Source organism: Aythya fuligula, chromosome 1 (genome assembly GCF_009819795.1).
Source record: "Aythya fuligula isolate bAytFul2 chromosome 1, bAytFul2.pri, whole genome shotgun sequence".
Classification (NCBI taxonomy): Eukaryota; Metazoa; Chordata; class Aves; order Anseriformes; family Anatidae; genus Aythya; species Aythya fuligula.
This window is the reverse complement of record NC_045559.1, coordinates 110970067-110996521: the sequence shown is the minus strand read 5'-3', so window position 1 is coordinate 110996521 and position 26455 is coordinate 110970067. Positions and strand designations below refer to the sequence as shown.

The window sequence follows — 26455 nt, the reverse complement described above, 5'->3', positions numbered from 1 at the left end:
CATTTTATCATGTATGCATATAAGATCACACTGGATGCAACGCTGACCAAAAAAAAAAGTCAATTAGCATTTGCTGAAGAAAAGAATTGTTTCCCTTGAACTAAATGAAGAGCAGTACTGTCAACTTCCAGTGAGTAATGAACCCGAAGTCTACATGTAGCCACAGCTGAAAGGAACGAGCTTCAGGATAACTGCTTGCAGACTATTGTCAAGATGAAACAGTGCAAAGCTAATAGGATAAAGCACAGTAATGAGGTATTTTAGGTGTAAGCACAGTTGCATGGATAACAGGGAGCATAAGGAGGTCCAGTTATGCCAATGGGAAGAATGAGGCTGTGTGCAAGCAGCTGAGATCAAGTTTACAGTGAATAACAAAAAAGAAAATCATGGATTTTGCTGGTTTTTGGGGAGTGACTTTATAATGCCTTTTCTCACTTAGAGCAGTATTTGTTTTGTTCAACTTCACTGATTTCTTACAATGAGAAATAAAAATTTGTAAAATTTGCGTAAGCAACAAGTAATCAAACAACAGGACAGTGTGCTGCTTATCAAGTGCATTGTTCCCTTTTCATAATGACGGCAGTAATTCTCAGGCACCAACCAACCCCAGTTACAGCAATGACTAAACCAGAAACGTAAAAGACCTCTCAGTACAGCAGAATATCAAGGTGTCAAACATGAGGTTCAGCTTCAGTTAGATATTTTCAACACAGAATCATAGAATCACCTAGGTTGGAAAAGACCTTCAAGATCATCAAGTACAATCATGAACTTGAGCTAGTGAGTCCCATCACTAAACCATGTCCCTTAGTGCCACGTCTACACATCTCTTAGACCTTCAGGGGTGAAGACTCCACCACTTCCCTGGGCAGCCTGTTCCAATGCTTGAATACCCTCTCTGGGAAGAAATCCTTCCTGATATCCAACCTAAATCTCCCCTGGTTCAGCTTGAGACCATTTCCTTGTCATCCTATCACTTGTCACTTGAGAAAAGAGACCAACACTCTCCTCACTGCAGCCTCCCTTCAAGCAGTTGTAGACAGCAATGAGGTCTCCCCTCAGCTTCCTCTTCTCCAGATTAAACAACCCCAGTTCTCTCAATCACACCCCGAAAGTCCTGTTTTCTAGTCCCTTCACCAGCTTCATTGCTCTTCTCTGCACATGCTTGAGCACCTCAATGTCCCTCTTGTATTGAGGAGCCCAAACCTGAACACCATACTTGAGGTGCGGTCTCACTGGTGCTGCATACAATGGGACAATCCCTTTCCTGGTACTGCTGGCCACGCTGGGAAACGGTGTCAAATGCTTTACTAAAATCCAGGTAAATAACATCCTGTCTTTCCCTTGTCTACTAAGTGGGGTCATCTGGAAGGAGACCAGGTGAGTCAGGCAGGACCTGCCCTTCATAAACCCCTGTTGGCTTCTCCCTCTATCCTATTTTACTTTCCTTGAAATGATGGTGAACTTGGCTGTACTAACCACAAGAAGTGAATCAGCAGTTGTTCTAGGTCGTATCAGTGAGGTGTTCTGCTTTTAGTTCTCAAACTGAAAGCAGAGGGGTGCATTACCAGCCTGATTTGTGCAAAATCAAGAAAAACGTATTGCCAAAGCTGGAGATCCCTTAATAAAAAAATACAGATTAATAAAAATAGTTTAAATAAAAACTCCATTACTTTGGATGTACTAGCCCTGCTAGGTGGTTTATCTTTTTTTTTTTTTTCTCACAAACACTTCTATTCGGAGCATATGGGGAACAGTATAAGGCCTGAAGCAAACAGGACCCCAGCTGACTTTATGGAGTATGGTTGGGTGCTAAAAGCAAAACTCATTGACATTTTTTCTTTTAGCATATTCATGGAAGTGAAAGCATTTGGTTTTGGGTCCAAGTACCATTGTTTCAGAAACCATAAAATGAAAATCAAATTACACTTAGTTTCTATAATACAAGCTAACCAGGAGGACAACGAAGAGCTTACCAAACCCTGGTGCACTAGGCAGAGCAATAGGTGGCTGCTTCATGACAGGAGGCAGTGCAGATGGGAGCTGATAACCTTGTAGTTTTAATTTGATGAGTTTCATAGCTATTGAGAACTCCAGCTGATCCATCCTCCCATCATTGTTCATGTCAGCTAGAGCCCTACAAAAATACACAATTTTCACAGTTAGATTCTTTAATTATGAACTTCAGGAACTGACCTAGTAGCATGCATGCACACACAGGCGTGTAATATTCAAGACTAATTAATTTCCACTCCAAAATAATTATACCGTGCTAAAAGCAGTCATTAAACAAGACACTGTTGAAACCAAAAGTTTCTCGATTTCTTTCTTGGAGTGACTAATAAATATTTTTAAAGCCACTTTTCAACTCTTAGAGGAATTACAGCAAAGCAACCTGAGAGGAAGGATTAATGTAGTTGTACTAAAACTTTGCAAAAATCACACAAATAAATCTATGTGGCACTACAAATAGCACCACGGGGAATCATATGACTTAGTCTGCAAATTAGGACTTTATCTTCACTTAAAACAAAATGTTCTTTAAATTTGTGCAATTTACTAAGCACCATTATATCTGCAAGTGTGCAACTGGGTTTTCAGTTAAACAATAATACTCAAGATAAAACATTGAGCCTAGATCCCGAATAGGCTTTCATTTCGAGTAGTCTGACTTAAATGGTCTTTTTTTTGTTTCTTCATTTGCTGGTTAAGAAAACCATGCTCAGCAGGGAATGGGAGTGGGTTGGGAGTGGAGGGGTAGAAAGGGGGAGAAGCAGGAAGAAGAATGTTGGTTCCTGCCGTTGCAAGCCAAAATATACAGTAAATGTACATTAATAATGTAATCAGTTATAAGCTGAGTTTTTCACATTATGCTTATTTCTTTGCATTTATTTGAAGAATTAAGTACACATTTCAGTATTTTAATACTATACATTTTTAAGTGCTGGTATACATTATATGTCACGTACAGGACAACACAAAGGACCTGGGCAGTCTAATTTTAAAAAAAGAGCTTTATTTCTGGATCAAATGTCCATCAACAAAAGCTTTCATCAATGTATGCCAGAAGTAATCAAGAAAGTAGTACAATAAATGGACAGTTACTTATAATTAATACTTAAAGAAGTAGATAGTTTGGTAAAAACAGTGGTAAAGCACTCAAAATCTCAAAACCCTCCCAGCCTAGCCAGCTCCCCCCCCCCAAAAAAAAAAAAAAAAAAAAAAAAGGAAAACTCAACAAAGAGGTAGATCCCAGCAGATTAACTACAGATGAACCATGTATCTTAAGAGTTTCCCCTGGTTTAAGCTGCCAGTAGCATTTCCCCAAAACTGGAGGCACTCCAACCCTTCCTAATACTTTTAAGCCATTTTCAGTAGTGTAGCCAACCTTGTGACATTGGTGGAGTAAGACAAAATAACTGAGAATCTGGCAGCAGTATTTAAAGAAGGAAGTCTTATGAGCGAACTGTAGACTCTGGGGCTTACAGTTAGAAAGAAAATGCATTGCACCACTCCCTCAAAGATTTTGAATTACTACATATATTCCATTGGAGAACAAGTTTTGGCTGTGCAAACATCTAGCTGTTGTTTCTCGAAGCTCTGTATCACAAGGAAGTTTGATTTACACATAAAAGCTGTCTGTTTTTCAGTAACTTTAGTCTTGGCTTTAATCTCATTTAGTCTTTGAAAACCTGAATTTGTAGTCAAAACTGATTCTGGGACCCAGACAGCATGATGCAATTTGGATTCAAGTTTCAGTCGTATCACTTAGTCTGTTGTTCGCTTTACAAATAATGGGTTAAGAAGATCCTACTGCAGCAGTTAGACTGCAATTATGGTAGTCCAACCGGCAAAAGGAAGAGAGAAGACCAGCACAGCAAACCTGGACCAAGAGAAGTACAACTTTGGAATGAGTATTTCTTCCTTGCAGAGCACCACCCCTCCAGAGTCTCAGCCTCTGATCACTCTGCCATGAAGAGCAAGCAAAATACTGGTACCTCCTGATACAATGGCAGGCTAAGTTAAAATGGCAATGTAATATTTTAGTTGTCCTGCAGCTTGTAGAGACAAGTGGGAGAACCCTAGTGAAGTCTCTCTACTCTGAGCAGTAAGGTTAGATGACAGTAATTGTTAATAAAAAATGTGTATTTTGAAATGCAAGGTATAGTTACTTCCGGAGAATAGGTAAAATGCAAAGTAGGCTTCTCACTTGTTGTTACTGAGGTTACCCACATTCTGCTAATTCTTAAGTGCAACAGCTTTCTCTGAACATATAAGTACTGTGAGTTTATTGGTTTCCAGCATATATGCCACAAGACACTATACAAAAGCTTCTATACAGATTGCATGTATTTAGTTCCTCCTATAAAATGAAAAGGGGATTAACCCGAAAAAGACATTTGCATCTCTCTGACATTTTCTCTATATCAGAAATGTTTACTTCAACTTAAAGTTCCTGTGATAAGCCCTAATTCACTTTGAAGGAATTCATAGTTTAACTGTGACACGAAAAGAGACAGAATGCCATTCTTACAACAGCCAGCAAAAAAATATCCCACAATACGTTGCAGAATTTTTGCTGTTCAGAATTTTCTCTCAGGCTTACAAGGAATGGTATTACTCAGGATATTTTAATTTGTTCTTCACACACCTTTTACTTTTTAGAACCAAAACAGTTCATATAACACACATTAGTCACCACCTATAAACAGTGACGTTAGGTTTCCAAAAGTCCCACTTGGGAGAAATAAGGCTGCAAGTCTTACAAACCTGAGACATGCTAGGTAAGATGAGGCAAAAGTTATGTGGAGTGTTAGAATGTCAGAAAATGGGTAACTGTATTTTTGAAGTGCTCCCCTGTGTGGGTTTTGCATTAGAAAGTAAATCAACGTACAGTGAACAAATACTGAGGGTAAGAGAGCTTTGCTAGAAAAATAAGAGTGCTAAGAACAATGGAAACCAGAAGGTAATTAGCTACAAGCACACTCTGCACCTTTCCAAAGGCAATTAAAGAAAATGCAGAATTATTAAATAGGGAAAATGTTTTTTTTATTTTTATTTGTTTGTTTGTTTCTTTTTTTAAATGAAAGTTTTATTCGATGCTTTCTTAGCCATTCTTCTGTCAGATGCCCAGTGGAAATAGGAGAGTAAAATCCAGGCTTATACAGCTAGCAAACCTGTGGATGTGCATAAAAAATCAGAGAAAACAATCTGGAGAAACTATTTTTTTGACTTCAGTCATCAGTGGTCCTCCCAAAGAAGACACCTTCCTCAACAGAGAAGTCAGTCAGCTCCGCTGTGACCAACTGGCACCAGCAACTCAAATAAATAGCTGCAATGCTCCTTACACCTCTGCATTTAAGGAAAGTAATTACACGAGATGTATTTATAAGCCATTTGTTCAACATAAGTGGCTTCTACACATGCAGCTACTTTGATTTATAAAACTGAAGGCTTTCCATCACAGGCAGAATGTCTGAGACTGTCAAATACATGGCCATGAAAATGCGGTAAGAGTAAATCCTTGTTGAGCTGTAGGCAGCCTCGATTCTCCAGACACTAGCAGCATACTGCGAGAACACAGTAAGTCTTTGCATTCACCATAAGAAAATATTAACTGACCAGTAATAAGAAACTTTGATATGCACCAGCCTTACTGCTTTCACTGAACTCTTTTCACTTAATCATCAGTAAGCTTTAATTTACTGTCTGACCTTCTGTTCAACTCATTTACTCTACACCGATGGCTTTGTTACTTAATTCAATAGCGTGAATTTCAGTTAAAAAAAATTTCCATACATGCTACAGAATTTATACATGTTTTCACAGCTTCTTAACAAGTATCAGCTTTGGCCTGACAAAACCTTTAGTGAATAAATAGGACAAATTTCCATTTCTAATTATCGAACCTAGTTGTCATGCTGTTAGATTACAGTGCGACTTCGAATAAACATCACCTTAAATCCAGCAAGCGCCTGACAGAAAGCACTAATTACACTGTTCTGCTTCTAATGAAATTTGGAAAAATGTAATGTCCTTAAATTTGCTTCATTTAAGGCCTGGCCGGAAACTAGTGGAGAGCAGTAAATGAATTAAACACTGACTAAATATTGATTATGTTTCATAGAACACGCCTGTGTTTACAACAGGGGTTTTCTAATGAGAAAAACTACAGCAGACTTCATCACAATGCTAGATTACAGGTGGTGACAAAATTCTTCCCCTACAGATCTTTTCCTGCTTCTTTCTTCTCCTTTTTTTTCTGCAGAATGCAGACAACTTGATTGTTTCTGCATCTATGAAAGAAAGAAACTAAGCATGCAAGCATTTTTGTCCTTTAAATGTGCTTACAATTAGGCTACGAAACACCCATCTCCGTGCAAATAACAGTGTTAAAGCAAGGAAACAGCCTGCAGTTGAAAAACCTGGAATTATTTAGCTTTACATTCCCATATTAGATTATACAATCCCATACTGTGCCTTAAAATTCAGGCATAAAATGAGAAATTACTTTTTTTTTTCCATCATTCACTTAATGCATGTATAGTAAGATTGACAACTCATAGAATTGCCACCCCTTTATCTTTCAGATCCACACTTTGATAGAAATTTAAGAAATTTGTGTGCTTATGAGGGAAATGCATGTCAGGAAAAGGTAGTGTCACCTGACAGCTTTAATCTGTCCTAAAAAATCAAAACCAAATAACTCTAAACACACAAAAACAGCTGGCATTGATTATTTTAGTTCCCATTTAATTCAAGAGAGGCTACACAGAAGATGCTTTTCGAGGCCAACACTCAGGAGAGCTTTAGAAGACAGCCAGGTTGTTACCTACTTAAAAGCAGTTATTTTTCAGGCCATTGCTGTCTCAATTCAATGCCTACTTAGAGGCTTTTGAAAAGAAAAGAAAAAAACAAACAAACAAACAAACAAAAAAAAGTTTGGGATACTACAAAGCCTGAAAAGGGTAGATCAGTAGTATCCATGACATATCACAGTAATTCCAGTAGTTTGCTCCACCGAGGACACGGAGACCTCTTTTTTCTTACATGAATGCAGCATAGAAGGGACACAGGAATTCTCAGTGCTAAAAAGCATGGAGCTGCTGTATTAAAGAAAATGAGTACTAAGGAAGCTTTGACTAATAGCAGAAATTTAAATAAGATATACTCTTCAGAGCCTCATCTTAGAAAACAATTACACCAACTGCAGAATACCATCAAAGCAGCCCTTGAAGCAGAAAACATTTAACTGATACTCAGCTACCTAGTATTTCTTGAAGTTCTAGTAAAAACTACTTTTTCATGATTTAAAAAAAAAAAAAAGCAATTCAATTTTACTTAAAATATAAGATAGCTACAGTCCTTATACAGCTCACTTAAACAAAATTCTCTCAGTCATGAGATAATATGTTTGGAAAGTCAAAGAGTGCTTGGTTTTTCTGCAGAAAGCTCAGAAAGCTGGCCTGTCACTCATTAGGCCAACCCCCTGCAATTCCTTTCCCAGTTGTTATTTTTCTACACAAGAACTTCCTTGGCCAACAAACCAGATGGCACTTTGTACTAGCGTCCGTTTGTCTACACACAGCTGTAGGTGGCCTTTTATGAAACAAATGCTAGGTTCTTACCTTACAGACATTAATATAATAAACTGGATTCAAGCAAGTCAGCTCATTGAGGATATTGCAACATACAGTATGCCCATGCTTCCATATGTTTAGGATCAGAAAATTAATCTGAAGACTTGTACAAGTTGCTCTAACTCAGAATGTAACTTTCCTTTCTGAAAGAGTGTTTTACTTTCCCTTCTCTTCCTCTGTCTATCTTCCTCAATCACATGCTATATAAAGTAAGCATTTCCATCTGTTTAAGAAATAGTGATAAAAAATATTTTATGTAGGTCTTATCTCTTACAGAGATTCTCGGCTTTTTATGGCAGATTTTCTCCCTCTGTTAAAATAGTCACAGTCCTACATCAATGTTAATAGAAATTTGGATAGGCAACATTCAGAATATTGCTGTTAACTTCTAAATCCACAAAGCAAGTGCCGCTTGCAGATCTTACCCCTGGGAGCTAAGGCAAACAATGATTCACATTTTTCACTGCAGTCTGGAGCATATTGTGACGTCCTTTGGAGGCTGCAAAGGACTTCTTGCTGCTAAACAGCCTAACTTCTATTGTTTCTGTGGGACAGCAGTAATATGTGGTAGGTTACAAACAAACACTCACTGATTCATCAAAAGAGCTACATCATTCAAGTGGTGGGAAAAAGGGTTGATTTTTTCCTTTTTCTTCTTTTTTTTTTTTTTAAAGAGGTCTCTTATTTTTACAATCACTATACAAATATTGTCTTACTTGGTTATTCTAGTTCCAACTAAGAATTCAGAAAACTGATCTAGACTTTAACTTACATAATTACTTCTCTTAATTCAGAGATGATTGTAAAAAGAAGACAGACAATGAGAGAGATACCTACATTTTTAGTATGATTTAGAAAGGCAGCACGAAGAAGTTTTAGTTCAGCTTTATTTAAAAAAATGTGCAAGTTCAGGTCTTGTCTCTATGACAACTACAGAACTAGTGGAATGATTCTCTCCCTCTCAAGAGGCTGAAAAACTGAATAATTTAGAGAGGAAGAGATTTTTAGTCAGACTATTTACAACTGTTTAGTTTTGTTAACACCTATTTAAAGCTAATGCCTATGGAACATTTTTGGAGAAAGGATGTCTTGTTTAAGACAAAAGCTCTTTCACTCTTTAATTAAGAAGCAAGATAAGTTCCACAGGGACATTTGAACTTTCACTGAGCCTTCTAGCAAATAAGGTAACAAGACCAGATTGGACATTTGTAAGACAAAAGTAATTTGAAAAGAAAATAAGCTATTTATTTAAAAGCCATGTAAATCCAGTCCCTCTTTAAAGCACACAGATTTCCAAAGTGATTGTTTTTCTTGCAAGGAAATAACTTTCTTCCTCCAGTCAGAGCAAGACTCTGCCTTTTGAAGCCCTTACTACAACAAAAAGTTGTTATAAGTGCAGTAAATGACCCTCTCTTTCAAACAGCTAACATCAGAGAAAAAGTTAGCACATTTGTTGAAAGTTATCCACTGCTCTGCTGCTTTTTCCACTCTAGAAGGTTTTAGTAGTAATATAACTACTGCAAATTATAAATAGTCTACAGTTAGCACTTCCAGATCCAGAAGGGTCATGTAATTTACAGCAAAAGTTCTCCTGCATGAAGAAAACTGCGAGACTGCAGAAGTATCTGTGATGTGTAATGTACAGCAATGAAGACTGTGAGATGTCTAAACTCACCAAGAAATACTAAAAATTTCAAGCTTTCAAGCTGCATCTTCAACTACAATGAAAACAGTCTATTGTCAGTCTTAATGTGGTAATAAGTTTTACAAGTCTTGCACAGGCTGTCTAATTAGAAAGAATTCGACTACTACTTAATATGCTTAATGATTGCATTAGTATAGTTTTAACAAAACTGAAAGCATTTGGTAGTTTGAAAGGAGAGTTCCAAATCACCAACTTCAAAAATGCCATTTCTAGGAGGATGGCTACTTCCAGTAACTGGATAAGTAACTTAAAAACTCAGGTAAACAATACTATAAAGCATATTTGACTTGTAGACTTCTGAAAGCACACTGAACAAAACGAGTGATTTTAAACCCCAGAATATGAGATACAATTACTGCCCAAGTCTGTACAAATAAGCTTCATGCTCCAACATAACCGCAATCTCCCGCTTCCTCCATATACTCACCATATCTGTGCTAACACCGGTTGAGGTAACCCAGACTGAAAAAAAAAGTTTCTAGCTTGATCACCTATAAAATAAATAGGACATCATTTGAGAAAATGCTAACAATACCCGTAAGAGTAAAGAGGAAATCATCAGTCAAAATATCTAAATCAGAAGCAACAGCAAAGCCATAAATACTTAATGCTATACATATATAACAGAGCATGATATTTAATGGTTTGTCACTCAAGAGCCTACAAGGTATTTCCAACAAGGACATACTTTGTCAGTCTGCAACAGTCAGCACCACATGAAGTCAATTGGACATTTAGTACAACTGAAAACTCACAGCTTACAGTCCCTAATTTGTGTCAATGGCTCTCTTTGCAGGAATCATGTGCTTGGTGAGAACATGAAAATTTTTCCCTTCAAAGAAATTATATATCAATACAAACTCTATCCTAGATTTTTGGTAGTACAAGGCCAGTCAGCTGCCACAAACAAAATAAAGTGGTCTTTACCCTGATGTGTAACCCAAGATAAAGCTACCCTTAAAGAAAACAATGGTACATTTCAATCATTTTCCAAATATCAATTAGAAATAAGGATAGAAAAACAATTACAAAAGGATTAGGCCCTTGGAAATAACGTGGCCTGCAAAGGAAATTTGTAAACAAACTAGAAATATCACTAAATATCACAGAAAGTCGATAAAAACTGTACTAGCTTACATACTGAACTACAACAGATTTTGTGTCAAGTCTGTCATGTAACAGGAGCAGGAACAATCAAATTGTATACTTGGAGCTACGTATGGGTGTGATGAGACTCTGCTAAGAATCCAATTTTGATTTCATACGCTGGAAATCATCTTGATGGGCAGATAGCAGAAAGAAAGTAGAACATAGCTTTACCTTGCATTTATTCCCATTGAGCAAAAGATTTTAGATAGCACTTAAGGGAATTTAATGCAACAAAACAAAACAAAAGTAGACACCATACTGACTTCAAAACTGAAGCAAATCAGTGGTTTTAAACGAAAACTTAGCAGGACCAATGCAGCCTTTATTCACAGCCTTGCTTCCCACAAATTACATCATTTTTTGCCATTTAGTTTTTTTAAAAGGTCACCCACAATGATTGCACTAATTTAAACAATCAGTTTCTGAAACAGACTTCAGTTAAATTAATAGATCTTTATTTAAACAGACTTCTTAGTCTATTAGTATGTTAGTGTAGCCGGTTGACCCCAGCGGAAATTAGGACCCGACCAGCTACTCACTAATTTCTCTCTCCCCAGCAGGAGGGGGGAGAAAATAGGCAGAGCAAAAGTGTGAAAAGTCAGGAAGCTTGTTAACTGAGATAAAGATGTTTTAATAATTGAAAGAGGGAGGGGAAAATAAATAAAATAACCAAGTGATGCACAGGTGATCACTCACCACCTCCTGCAAGCAACCAATGCCCAGCCAGTCTCTGAGCAATGGCTACCTTGAAAAAAAGTGCATCCACCTCCCCTAGTTGTTGTAGTTGCTGTTGAGCGTGCCCGTACAGAATATCCCTTTGGTCAGTTTGGGTCAGCTGTGTCCCCTCCCAGCTGCAGGGAGCAGTGTGAGAAAGAGATAATCCTGGAAGCTGTGCACGCACTGTTCAGCAATAGCCAAAATGGTATTATCAACACTGCAAAACACAGCACCATGCAAGCTGCCACGAATAAAGTTAATGCTATCTCAGCCAGGCTCAGGACAGGGAGTTAATTCACCGAGGGCATTAAAGCACTATAAATATTACTAAGCATCAGGGTGATTCCACATTCTGAATTGTAACTCTGCAGTTCATAACTATCAGCTGCCTCTACACAATACAGCTGCTGTATAGAGCCAGCTATAAATCATTTTAATTCTACTTAAAAAAGCTAGTGGCATAAACCAGGTATAGTGTCTACAGTAAAATATCAGAAAAAGTGGAGTTGATGTAGTAAGGCAAATGAAAAATAGGATGGGAAGTGAGTAAGACTTGTTCCGTTTTTTAAATTCTTATGCCCTATCGTCTCCCAGGCAGCTCTGTACATATTTAGACTCATTAGTTAAGATTTACTTAAATGAAATTAGAAGCGAAAACTATTTCATTACCAGTGATAAATCCAGATGTTGGTTTCAGACTGTGGAACTGCTGATCATGTTTAGCTCTCTCCTCCACAGTAATAGCCCAGATATCCAGGTTGCCTAGTTGAAGAGAGACAGAAAAACAAAATTAAGAAACATCTAAAAAAAGAAAAAATCCCTATTTCTGAGTATAATTAAATCACACCATACCAGACCTATGAAAACAACATACAAAAGCATAGAAGCTATTCCTCCAAAGTCTGTAGTTGCAAGTTCCGTGAATCCCCAAATAGCCAGTCAGTACTTATAGAATATTATCACAGAATCATTAAGGTTGGAAAAGCCCTCCAAGATCATCTGGTCCAATCATCCCCCTACCACCAGTATCACCCACTAAACCATGTCCCTAAGCACCAGAGGAGAACTCCCCTTACTCGTCTATGAAAAGTGTGATGAAACCAGATGATTAACAATTTTCATTGGAAACAACAGCACAGTTCAGGAAAGTACATTCATCATTCTTTTTAAGATTGAGAAGTCTGAGTAAGAGTACATTACAAGGACCAGATTCTTCACACCACGCTCCTAATCCAGAGGTAAATATTTAGTTTACGCTGAGATTTACTACCCCTTCTACAATGCCATGATCCTACAACGTGTTCTTTAGTTCTACTTTCATTTTTGCAACAGATCCACTCTCTCTCCTCTTCCAGACATTTTACTTTCATCCTTCAGATTATTTGTACTCAGAGCAAACACAACATCTCATCTTCTACCCGAGACCTCCAACGAACTATCTAACATTATATTGCAGGCATGTCTCAACAATTTGTAGACCAGTAACACATCATGATTTCAACATCTGGAGAAGTACATTGTGCTGGTGCGACTTCCTGTAACTCCTGCTGTACAGGCATGTCATGATCTGAAGGCATCCAAGTTAATGGAATCAGTGTTCTGTGAAAATAACAAGGAAATCTAGCATTTGCTCTGTCTCAGCACTAAATTCTCAGAGATTCAATTTCAGGTAATAGGGACCACAAATATCCACAGCAAGTACTTCAAACTGCTTGCAGGCTGAGTCAGAATCAAACTCAGCAGTTAAGAAGAACATGAGAATTTCCTGCCTCCTAAATTTCTTCCATTGAAAAACTACTTTAATGTGGCAAAACATACTTTGGAGAGAAAATGAAATGGGCAAGGGGAAGAGAAACATCCTTTTAAATGTTTGGTTTTGTTAATGAAAGGAAAGCTACATTCTTGGTAAAAAATTATCATCTCTGTTTCAGATAATCTGTGTATTTCTAGAAGAAGGCAGGTTGATAATATCTCACTCAAACAAAGGACATTTTAAGATTAGTCCAAAGAAACAAGAGGCACTGTAAACAGGTTTCATAGCTGTGCTCCCTGTGAGGCTGAAATGGGATTCTCCTTTGAATACGAATGTGCCAAAACACTACAGTTCACATAAGGAACTATCACCTCCATCTTCTTGCAAACTCCCGGCAGGAGTGTTGATTAAGTTGATAGTGTTGATTAAGACTTTTTGACCAATATACGGGCTAGGCCAGCTAGTATAGGCCAAGCAATGGGAGATGACCATCCCCCGTAAAGGAAACATGACTACTCTGGCATGAGATCATAAGGCTGGATGTGGTAATTTACACTTGGAGGGAAAAATTCTTGAACACAATGTGGGGAGAAAGAAAAATACTGTGACTTTTGTAATGATTCTCTGGCGCTCTCTCTCTCAATTTGAGGTATAGATGACTCCAGTACTCCCCCTAAAAAAACACCACAAACAACAAAGAACATCTCTTCCTATCCTTCTCCAAAGAAAGAAATACAACTCATAACTAAAAACTCCTATGGCGTGAGGTAACCAAAAATGTATTCTATTAACTATTTTAAAACAATATTTATTTCTTCTCTGGATTCCCTGAAACCAGAACAAAAGATGGTCAGTATTTACTCTTCCAGATGGAGACTTGGTTGGTATTGAAACAGTAGATCTCCTTTGCAGGATATGAACATCAAAAGAGATGAAGTTAAGCCAAGCAAATGTAGCAGCCTCTTCACAAGAGCTCTGAATGGCATCTCTGATATTGCCTCATTTCCATCTTTTGTTATTGGAGGAAACAATGAGATCTATGGGAGGGCATGAAGTAGGATCCTTCCCAGCATCGAGACATCACTCGTGGCTTCAGGTCCTGGATGCCAACACAGAAGTTGTGAGGCATTTCAATATATTTGGATGTGAAGGAAGCAGTCATCAAACCACAAAATTGACTCATAGGAAAGCTATTCTTGAACACAGTAGCAAGCCCTCTAACCATCTTTTCTTACAGAAGGCTCAGCAATCATCTCATCTGCCAAAGTGAAGCAGTGCACTCTCGTACATAAAATGGGCATTTTCTTTTCCTGGACAAATCAACAGAAGGTCGAGCACACCACACATTCTTCCCGACAATTAAAAGAAATCCTATTATGCTCATTCAATTTTGTTAATGTCATCCTTAAAATGAACAGTGTTCTAGAACATCAGTGAGTCAGCCCAGTTCACGTGGTGGGTGCTGTGCTGTTTCCATGCCCATTCCCCAAGATGATTTTGGAAGATTTTTTAAAAATAAATTAGTTAAATAAAAACAAAATGAAAATTATTTATATTTACATGGAGAGGAATACCAGAGATCACTCATTTGGAGCAAGGGCTCTCCCAAGATGAAGACTGCATAAATTTCATCTGCATCTTGATCAGTGACTGCAGAAAATGTTGCATTCTTGAAAGGGGGATACGTTTCCCCATAAGAACTGGAATTTTCTTTACAACCCCATTTATTTCCTCTCATAACAATCTCAGACTTCTGCTGTCCTTCATCTAAGAGGAGATTTGCTGCTACCTGGTAGATTTGTTTTAAGTACAAATATCAAAACAGACTTCCTTCACACCACATTTGAAATTAAAGATACTCCAGGAACTACATTAGCCACATATTTATTTCAACCCACTCTTTGTAGAGCAGCCAGATCGGAAAAGCTGTTTGAAAAGAAATAGTAAACTCATTCCTTCCTAAAGCCACATCGTACAGCTAACAGGATCCTGGACAACATATGCAAGATCAAATAGCAATACATAAAGTTGAAAAAAGAAAGATGCTATCCATCTGCAAAGCAATAAGAACTTTCTAAACATGGCAAAGGAGAATGCTTTGAAGAGGAGAGTTCCCTTAAGAACGCACGCATGTGTTTAAATACGGTGCATGCGAAGCGCAGCCCGAACTCCAGTCCAAACCAGCAGATTCCATTCACATCACGACTTTCTTAGACTGTGAAAATCAGATGACATGAAAGCTATTCCCAACATTTCACACAACCTAGAGGGGTATCTTATGGGACACTGTTCAGTGAGTTTATTTGATGAAAACTTTTGGTAGCTAGTTTCGCTCCAAGATGCAGTTCCAGAGGGCTGGACTTCAAGATAACCGAGGCAGTGAATGACAGTTTCCAATTAAACGTTTGTTCTAGCTACCACTTGCAAAGATGTGTTCCTTCTGTTGTACTTCATGGATTTTTTCAGACTGGCAGAGATTGCATCCAATCAATCATGTTTAACAAGAACCGCATCTCTCTAACAACACACTCTGAATAACACGCTTTTTTGCTAAAGTCTCTTACTGAAACACTAACACTAGTTAGAAATTGAGTTCTTAGCTATATCACATCCCAAAAACTAGACTTCCATATATATTCATATATTTGTATACCTGTATACCTACACACACATTTTTTGCATCCGAATTCATACACAAATACTTACAGACACAATTAGAATCCATCTACATTTTCAGAGAAAAGCATGTCACAGATGCATCATTCAGTTTAAGGGGAACCAAACTAGTTCCACTACTTACTAGTTTTCAGCACTGAAATCTATCTTCGTCATCTTCCTTCAGATCAGTTGCAAAAAAACTGGATCACAGATTGCTCAAAAACGTATTTCATATGGGTAGCAAAAAGCAATGTCTGTACTGCACTACCAGGGCCCTTTCTAGATTTTTCACCAAAAAAATGAAGTTCAAGATGTATTACCTTCCCCTGTTATAAATGGAGTGCTAAAAATCACAGCACTTTTCTTATCTAAACACAGATTATGGTCCAATACAGGAAAGAAATTAGAAGTGATGGCATACAAAAGCGTCTGCCATACTTTTCAGCAATGAAAAAGTCCAGGAGTCCTAAAAGAAAAAGCACTTCCACTTCTCAACCACAAATAGTGCTTAGGCAGCAAGAATTTATAATATTTAAATGGCACTTTAGAATTTCCTCTGAAAAAAAATATGAGAAATGCAGACAGAACCGAGTCAGGAAACTTAAAACAAGCAGATGAAGCTAGGTAACTGCAGACGGAGGCTTTGCCCTACTGTCAGTGACTGAGTGGCCTGGATCTGCCCCACAGCTATGAACAAACAGAAGGACTGCAATGGATCAATGCACAAGAAGGGAAACATGCAGCCTTTCTGCTCGGCTCTTTTGAGATGTCTCCACAAAATGTAATGCGTGTTCTCCAATGGGTCTGCAAAAACATCACAAGTCTGATAACTATCACCTCAGGCAGATGCATTTCCATAAACACTTCCATACAGAACATACTTGAAAAACAACACATTTATGCAGAATTTTTTCATATAAGAACAGTTCGGGATACATCACAAATGACTTACCCCCAAAAGGTGTTGGAAACTGAGCCATGGTTCTGTCACTTTTAGCTTGTTAATAGATGCCTGAAAAAAATAAAAGCAATAATAATCACCAATGGTTATGGTATCTTCCACTTTCAATACATTTTCTGTACCACCATCAATTAGTGCAGGAAAAATCAGGGCAATGAAGAAAGAGTAACACGCAAACACTACTTGACAAAATAGTTACTTACAAGAGATCTAAATGTCTCATTTTTTGTGCTATTCTGTCCATCTGCAAGTGTCTTTTCAAACTAGCAAACATAGCTACATCTCAGTGCTGTTTCAAGAGTGCCCTCAGAAATAATCTTCGTTTATAAATAATCGGTGATGTAGTAAAGAACAGAACTAAGTCAGCCCCAACTGACAAGATCTCAGTGACACTGCTCAACGCTGCATTACTTTCCCGGGTGTAACAGCTCTGCTCCTACTTAAGAGCAAAATTGGCTCTGTTTCCAACTGTTGAAAACACACAACATTGTCAGCGATCTGTTTTTCACTCCTGATGAAAAAAATAAAAATCATAAAATGCACTGTCTTGCTTAGCTCCTTTGTTTAAACAAAGTACATTAAAAAATGAAACTGGATTGCAAGGCTCCTTTACCCTGAAATTGGCCCGCAAATTTAATAAGTGTGTTCAAATGAATAGAGTGCTGAAGCTGGCATCGCAAAGAAAAATGCTTTAGTTGGTGGGAGATACTCTGAATTTAACACTGCTTACTTTTCAAATAACAGCAATCTAGAGTCCAGAAATTTAATCTTTAAAGGAAAAAAAAAAAAGGAAAAACATTTTTCTTTCGCCACACAAAGACTGACATGAATTGCCTGAGCCAAGAGGACAATAGCTAGCAAGAGAGCGGCAAAACAATGAAAAAGCAGCCTCTTGCCCTACTGGATTCCACTCATGTCTTCCAGGCAACAGGAGAAAAGCAAAAGGAAACAGAACCAGAAGGAGAATAATTCAGACTGCTCGAACAGCAGCAGAAATTTATCAATATCACCAAGAGAAGGCATTAAGTTGCACCACCAATTTCCTTTTGTCTGAATTTCTTGTTTGTTCCCCTCCCCATCCCCCTTTCACACTTCCCACATACTCTTCTGGCTTCCAACTTGGGAACCTCCTATATATACACACCACAGATGTCACTGAAAAAAAAAAAAGCAAAACCAAAAAAAAAAAAAAAAACAGAGCATTTTTGCAACCTGGTCTCCCCATCAATTGCAATTTAAAGCCCTACAAAGAAAATACTGATTTTTCTCCTCGTAATTTGGCAGGGCAACCAAGCGTGGTGCATGACTCAGAAACCTCCTTCCAAATGCCAGGTAACGCAGCCGATACCAATTTCACGCAGAGAAGGCATCGACTCAGAAGTTTGGTGTCCTACACATACTGATAGAGTATTTTCACAAAATATTGCAAGCCCGGCTACCTTGGCAGCACGGCTATTCCAAAAGCGTTTCTAAAGGGCTGAAAAATGACCACTTTAATCTATAAAGTGCAGTCGGTATCTTTATTATGATGCTTCTATTCTTTAAAACTATGAGTAAACCCTAGAAGAAAAAGCTGTCAGAGCTTCCATAGATGTACGGCTGAATCTTACAGTGCTCGAGTGTCACAGAGATAAGAGGAGGGACACCAGAGGAGCACAGATTCTCTTCCTGCTGCCATTTCCCACACGATGCAGAAGGACAGGAAAAGCATTCAAGGCAGCCACAGGAGGACAAGAGCAGAAAGCCAACAAAATAAAAAATAAAAGACAGGAAACTCGAACTTGAGAAGGAAGCGAACTAGGATTTAAAAAAGAAATAAAAGATAGCCACTTATTCAATTGTGCAAGCTGAGAAAAGCGAAATATTTTAAGAACTGGGACAGAAGAGTGCATAAAAGGACTGAAAGTGTTTAGTCCCTTAAGGGAGGTGGATTTAAGGTCACTTTATGGACTCTCCTCCCTAGATGACCACAACTCCAAAAGAATTGGTCATTTATTGCTCCTCTACCTCGAACACGTCAGACAGAAGAGAGGGGGAAGTCTCAAGACTTCCATAACCAGAGCTTTCATTTCACATGCCCAAGGTAATGCCAGGGGCCCGACCTCTGCAGGAATTAAACTTTGCAGCTGCAGACAGCTGAATTCAACAGCTCAGGGGTTGCTACCTATGAAAATGAAGACCAAAGGAGAGCAGAAACTTCACAGCCTTCTCATGCTGGGTGATGTGGTGTTTTTTTGAGTTTTTGGGCAGCTGAAGATCTCTGGGATGGAGAGCAGGTATTATTTATCTGAAAAATACCTGGCATGATCATTATGCTATAAATTTATCATATATTTCTAACGATCATGATAGAAATACAAGAACAGGTATTTCAATTCACAACATTATTTTGAAATAGCAGCGAGCTGTTTTGGATCTGCATTCTTCAAACCCTAATCTCTGCTGGTTCCACAACAGCACGAACACTTCCCTGAGCCTTCTTCGATCCTCCCAGCAACCCCCAATAAGAAAAATGTGTAATGTGGCAAAACAAAAGTTAGGAAGCAAGCAGAAAGCTGACGGCAAAGCAGTATGGGTGAACAGCCCTGGCAGGTCCCTGTGGGAAAGCAGTAGTTTCCCTCTAACCCACTACTGGCATTCAGATTTGTATGAACTTGGTTATTTTGGCTTTTTTTTCTTTTTTAATTCTCTAACAAATGTGATTGCAGTTGACCAAGAGTTTAGAAGTTACTCAAGCAGAAGGAAGAAAGCCAATAAGGGGAACCACAAGTGCACCATCAGTCAACTGTAAGCATTGTCCTTAGAAAGGCAGTGATCCTCCAGCTTCACTCCACACCTGCTGTGTTCAAGGGTCTCACCTCTCCGGTTCTCAGGAGGTTGGATGCCCACAAAGACCAGCAGTGACCATTTCCAGCAAGGAAAGCTGGGACGGAAGGTTGTGTGGTTCCTCAGAAATAATGGGGTCGATAAGACCAGATGGGCCCACGTTTTTCAGCCTCTTTTCAGTGCTCACCCGAGCGCTATTTCTCAGCGCCGAGGAGATGGGCAATGCTTGGAGATGGATTCTCAGCCCCGATTTTATTCCTCTGGGACAACCCTACCGAAATAAATGCAGCCCTTCCCTCCATGATTTCCTACAGGCTTCAGAGCTAAATGAGGCTTTCCGCATACATGAGCACGGTGGTGATGTAAATTTAAATACCGATATCTTCTTTAAAATTTCACCTTGAAAAGTGATCAGGTTGAAAACTACATTAACAAGACGTAAAAGTCAGGTGTATGAAAATTCCCTCCACTACGTATTATATATAGGTTTTAACAACACGTCTCAAAACTTTGGTCATTTCTATTTAAAGTTGCCTATGTTCTTAGAAAGACATAAAAAAACCCATAGGAGGTATAAATTAAGCTCAGTTTTGCTATTTCTGTGCTAGGTGTCTTTACAGGGACAAGTCTCATGGGGAAGAAAAAAAAAAAGTAGTTTTATTCTCCTTAAAACGCAGCACATCATTTCTATTCCTCAACAGCCTTCATGTATCTTGGGCACAGACTACATGAAGTAATCCTCAAGGCAACTTATCAGTCACCTTCCTCCTCCTGCAGGAAAACAAACAAAGAAAGAAAAGCAGATAAAGCACGTCCTTCTCACGAATTCCACGTTATGGCAAAACACCCCGGGCAGGACGTCATCTCCGAGCATCACAGACGAACAGCAGGTTTCGTTGCCTTCCCGTGTTACACGGAGAAGTCCTGACACTACTATTAATAAAAGGACTCAGGCAGCTTCAGCAAAGCCTGGTTATTTAAGATAGATGTCAGAAAACAAAAATAATTTGAGATGTTCACAGGGAGTCTGCCTCCTGCTCTTTGGAGATCAGATGGTTAATACAGTTACCAGCTCGAGCTGAACTTTTCAGAGTTTCAGCTCTTCACAGGAATCATTTCTGGTTGTAAACACCCTCACAAACGTCAGGATGTTCCACTGGTCCTTGTATTTTTTTCCCAAGGTGTTGAAAAAGGCACAAATGAAGAGAAATCACTACAAACCCACCCGGCAGGCAACAAGTGTGGTACCGAAGTGTTCATCTCTTTCCTCCACTCTAGGTCAGAAACCAGCTCCAGAGTCCAAGGGCAAGCTCCTTACTTCCAAAAACCAGGAGAAATTGAGACATTTATCAACAGGCTGTTGACAGCTGTGGTGGAAGCCCCAGACTGACAACAAAAATGATGTTTCTGCAGACAATAAACCTGCAAGCAATTATGGCCATTGTTTATTTTTTCTTTTGCCATGGCACTGCCACTTCATCTGGTTCTGTCACTCCTGCTTCAAGTGGTTTTGTAAGAAAGCCCTCCTCGACTGTTTCCAGGAACCTCCAGATTTTTGTCTCTCCTTGCTCAAATACTACATAAAGGACACATTGTCCAAAACTCATTTTATTACTTCATGGCCTTAAGGTCAAAGTTCAAGAGAAACGCTATGAAGAACACACTTGGTCAATGATCAGACAAGTGTAAGGTCCAGACAAGGCTTCATTTGCCACCCAGATTAACAACTGGCGTGCTCTTTCTGCCAGTTTCTCCCAGCAAACACCAGTTTTCCAGGCTACATTAGCTCATACTTCTGCGTATTTCCCTTTTCTTTAACCCGTAAATATTTATATTAATAATTTTACATTTACATAACCAGTAAGCCAGGTGCTCAGGGTTTATTTAGAAACACAGAAGACTATTTCTTCACAGATTCACTCCCTGAAAACGCGGTCCTTTTTCCTTCCAACAGATGAGAAGCGATGAGGCAACTGCTTACTAGCTTTGACATGCTTCTTCTGAAGCAAAGAGGAACGACAATCCCCGCTTTAATCCCCATTTCAAAGCTGGGGAAGCTACGGCAGGAAAGCATTTGATGGAGGAGATGTCTCTGGGCCCATAACCTGGTGAGTCTGAGAGGGCTTCACACCAGGATCAGTGGGGGAGGAGGACACCATTATGAACAATGGGGTTCAGCCAAGGGATGGTGTGGCCCCAAGGAGCACGTTTGAAATGCTTGCCTACCAAGGTGTGCAGATTCCATTCTAGGTTCTTCCTTCTAGGAAGGAAAAAGGAGAATCTGAGGACATTTGGGTTGTCCAGCCTGGAGGAGAGGAGGCTGAGAGGCGACCTCACTGCTCTGTGACCCCCTGAGGAGGGGAAGTGGGGAGGGAGGTGCCGGCCTCTGCTCCTGCTCACTGATGACAGGACACACGGGAACAGCACAAAGCTGCTCCAGAGAGGCTCAGGCTGGACATGAGGAAACATTTCTTTACCGTGAGGGTGGTCAAACACTGGAACAGGCTGCCTAGAGGGGTGGCTGGTGCCCCCACACCTGTCAGCGTTCAATAGGCATTTAGGCAATGCCCTCAGTAACGCGATTTATCTTGTGGCTAGCCCTGAGGCAGGCAGGGAGTTGGACTAGGTGGTTGTTGTAGGTCCCCTCCAACCCAACTATTATTCTATAATAATTCAAGATAAAAGCGAACAGCTTAACTTGGAACAGAAACCTAATTCAGCCTTATCATGAGCTAAAAGAACATATTTTGCAGAAGGGTAGAACAAGCAGCAGATAAACTAAATGATAAAATTGGAAACATGAAGTTAAAGAACCAGACCTCTTCCTCCATTCAGCAACTTCATCCACATAAAAAACACTGCTGACGACTACATATTACCAGCAGTACTGACAGAGCTCAGAAGCACCACATTTAAAATAGTCCAGGATAGTAAAGGCTGGGTAACCAAGCAAAAGTATTTCCCTGAAGCAGTTCCCAGTTCAATCAAATGCAATTAACAGCAGGAGGAAAGCAAAGGCTGCCGTGATGAGATCATTTCGTTGTACAGTCTAGCCAGCACCATTTGAATGGCTGCTGCTAATCTCACCCACATACGCACTGGTTTTAATCTTGACAGCACTTCATCCACTAATTCCAGTCATGAGTGAACTGTGACTGAATTGCAGTATCTTTTTAAAGAGATGACAGGCTTTCGTTTTAAAAGATTTAACATGATAGAAAATTCAATGGGACAGAAAATTCACTGCATCATCGACTGGTTCTAAAAATCTTTATTAAAAATCTTGTTTTATTTTCGTTTCAATATCTGATGACTTCATTCCAAAACAGCAGATCTTTTAAGGTGTGATTTTTCTTATTATATATACATATACACACACACAAATTAAAATGAACTTCTAGGGGTTTGAGCATTTAGAGCTTTATTTGTTCCTAATTGTTGTCTTTACTTACAGAGGCATAATAAGCTGTTTTCTATGTTAAAAAGCTTCATTAACACAATTGTGGTTGAGAATTTCTGACTCCTCCCTCTTCAAAAGAAGTTTTTATACTAAAAATCTGAAAAGCAAGAATTATGGAGTTAGAAATACATGCCACAGCCACAAGATAACCTCGGTAGTACCCTGGCATTTACTTCAAGAGTGATTTAGTAAGGGGACAAGGAAATGCATGACATCACTGCTAGCTATGGAAGTATTGTGCTCACTTAGACCCTCAAAGTCCGTTTTGTTTCACAAACATGAACTTGAGCAGTGATCTCAACTGCCAGTAAATACTGGTTTATAGTTATCCTGAATGCTAAAAGAATCAGAAAAAGCAGATTGGGTCTGCTATTTACAGTACATAAAATGAAACAAGGATGCTTTATTTCAGAACTTGTAAACTGGCTGCCTCCAAGGCTCAAGGATCACAAAGCAATGGCAATGTCTTAAAAGATGTCCTCTTAAAAAGACATCTTAAAAGAGGAAAGTGGACAAAGCCTGGAATCCAGCTTTAGCCAAAGGAAAGCAACACCTGACAAAGTCTGGGTAACAGCCAGGTGTGAGTGCCACGTTATGCATATATTTGTGTATCAGTCTAAGAACACACCGACAGCCAAATCATACTTGCAACTTAGCCACCTTTAAGTTTTTAGCTCCACTTTTTCAGGGAGTTAAGCATAGTTGTTTCCAAAGCAGCACTGAATCACTTCTATTTCACTGAGCAGATTTCCCTTACCAGATTTCTAATCCCTCCAATCCATATAACCTGCAAGGCTGTGCAAATCCCCATTCTTGTCTGAGTTTAACCAACAATGACATTGAAAGAAGGGAAAAAGATTCAGATGTTCCAAGTTCTTTCACTTCATATTTCCCAATTCTGCCCCAAAGTTAACTTTTATGCTAGCAGAAGGGCAAGAAGGAACAAAAATGCTGGAGTCAGCATATAAATGTTGAGAGAATGCAGGAGCTGTGTGCCCATTCGCTTCCCCCCCCCCCAAAAAAAAAAAAAAGTAGCTCTAGGTGGGAAGAAATGGGATAAAGTTGATGATATATGGGAAGGCGCAGATGCCCCTGTCCTTTGAACTACTCCAGAGGAGGTCAGCTTGTTTTCCATAAGCACCTGCTCTTCTGAACTCTAAGAGGAATGGTGATCCTAAGAAGTGGTACAGCAAAAGCTATTTGCCATAGTCAGATTTTCAGAGTGTTTTATTAGGAGTTATTCAGCATCTATCATGCCATAGCAGAAACTCAGTGCAGACAACATCAATATTGAGTGAAGTAGCCAACCCATGGGCTTTCTGCTCCAAATGTCTTCCTGTCTCTGCCTTCCTAACTCTTCAGCATGATGTTAGGAGCATTTTTAGATCCACAAGTAGACAAGTAGTATGTCCTTCAGACAAATATTGCTGTTACTCACCTTTCTTTTGGTCACACGTGATCCTGTTGTTCAGTCACAGGTTGAAAGTAACAGTTCTTGACTAGTCTGCCTGACTACAGCGAACAGCATTTGCCATACCACAGTAATGCAGCTGAAGAGGGAAAAGCACAAGAAACTGCCCCGTGAGCACCACGGTCAGACAGGGAGGAGGAGGTGCTCTGGGTGCTGGAGCAGAGATCCCCCTGCAGCCCATGGAGGCCACGAGGAAGCAGATATCCACGCTGCAGCCCATGTAGGGCCCTGCTCCAGAGCAGGTGGATGTGCCACGTAGGGCTGCAGCCCACAGGAAGGCCACTCTGGAGCAGGAAAAATGAGTCAGGGAGGCAGCAGCAGAGAGGAGCTGCAATGGCCTGACCTCAGCTGCTGTTCCAGGGGAAGCAGGGGTCAGGAATGGAGGAGTGAAGCTGAGCCTAGGAGAAAGGGGAAAGTGTTGTTTTAATTTCCCAATACGCATTTTAATTGGTGATTGATTTAATTTTGCCCAAATCAAACCAGTTACTGCCATGGGCAAAACTGACAAGTGACCTCCCTGTCCTTATCTCAACCCACAAGTTTTCTATCCCATTTTCTCCCCCCTTTTGGTGAGGAAGTGGAGCAAGAGCACAGCTGAGCAAGTGCAACCCACCACAGGACAGTAACTTAATTCAAAGAAGCCCCTATGCCAGCTGTAGACGACCCTGACTCTTTAGGAAACATCCAAGGCTGCATAGGAAATGACACAATTTAAAGAAGCATGAACAGAGAAAACTGGTTTGGCTTATGAATTATTTTTTATGTAAGTATATATAAATATTGAATGGAAGTACATGTTGACTGACTTCTACAGGTTTGGCACACAAAAGGCTTCAAGAGGACTGTGCCAAAGTGCTCTGTACATAGTAGCAAGGTGACAAAGTTACTAATGCTACATTTTAGTCAAGGAAACTGTGACAATTTGTGTTTAAAGAGAGATTAAAGAAGAGGACATGGTCTCTTTTCTACTTCAAGTAAGAAACCTGTACAATAAGCAGCACCTGCCACACAGGACACAATTCAATAACCCTCCTTGGTCTCCCAGAAATTGAACAAGACCTAGAGGCAGGCACCTCTAGCAGAGTATTCAGAGAACTGTAGCCATAAAACAATACAAATAATAGCTCCCAAGCGAGTACAGAAAACATACCTGAGTCTAAAGCAGCTGAGATATTACAAGGAAGTACCTAAAGCTTTCTTTTTTTTTTTTTTTTTAAAGAAAAAAAAAAAGCAGACCACTTTATTATTTACAGATTTACTCGTGCTAAGATTTGGAACTCCTTTTCCAGCAGTAGGATCATCAGTTCTCAGCTGTACAAGAAGTGAAACACTTCTTTTATAGCCAACCCAGCTGAAGCAATGGTTATGTACTTTGATAAAGGAAAATACACCTTTAGGGAAAAAATATTCTTCAAAATACTTATCTGATATTACCTACAGATATTAGTACACCATTTAACTGTGTTTCCAGCAGACAACAAAATGACAAATCAGCACTTTAAATAACAACTTTATTGTGAAAAAATGCAAATGTTGGATGAACAAATACTGAAATTTCCTCTTATTTTTCACAAACAGGTATTTGAAGCGGGACAGACCCTAGAGCATTTGTAAAATTAATGTATTTTACTGGAAAGGCTGCTCATCAGACAATACATATTGCAGAATAAAGGATTCTCCTACACTGCCAAGTAGGCACAAAATCTGCGTAAAGCTTAAACAAGAAATCAAATGTGTTAAAGCTGAGTTACCAGGGGTAATGTCTCTTATTTAAAAGATGTTTACAAACTCACTGATGAGCTGAAAGCAAGATTCAATTGCACAAGGCAGAGTATATCCCAAAGTAAGTTCTTTCTATTTCCTTTTTCCATTGGGGAGTATCTATTCCTCTCTAAAATGCCTAGAAGGGATTTTCGTAAGACAGCAGAACCATTTCAGCTGTGTCCACAAGACTAAGCAATTGATACATGCAAAAAGGATAAGGGAAAGGAAGCCATTTGCAAAATGAAATGCTAAATAAATAATCAAAAAAGCTTATTCCGATTTATAAACCCTATTTCAATATTAAACTGGCTTATCAAAGCACCACCACTGTAAGTGCAGCTGAACAGCACA

At 39.2% G+C, this 26455-nt stretch overlaps 1 protein-coding gene across 7 annotated transcripts in view; it reads right to left on the bottom strand.

Annotated features, from left to right (window-relative positions):
• Positions 1-26455, bottom strand: part of ITSN1 (intersectin 1) — a 124160-nt gene that overhangs the window by 80974 nt on the left and 16731 nt on the right. For all 7 annotated transcript variants that reach the window (XM_032203002.1, XM_032203040.1, XM_032203018.1 and 4 more), the window contains exons 2-5: positions 16575-16634; positions 11881-11973; positions 9773-9836; positions 1977-2137 (exon numbers count right to left, since the gene is read on the bottom strand). In XM_032203002.1, the coding sequence (XP_032058893.1) occupies positions 1977-2137; positions 9773-9836; positions 11881-11973; positions 16575-16602 (346 nt within the window). In that variant the 5' untranslated portion in view covers positions 16603-16634. The remainder of the gene's footprint in view (positions 1-1976; positions 2138-9772; positions 9837-11880; positions 11974-16574; positions 16635-26455) is intronic.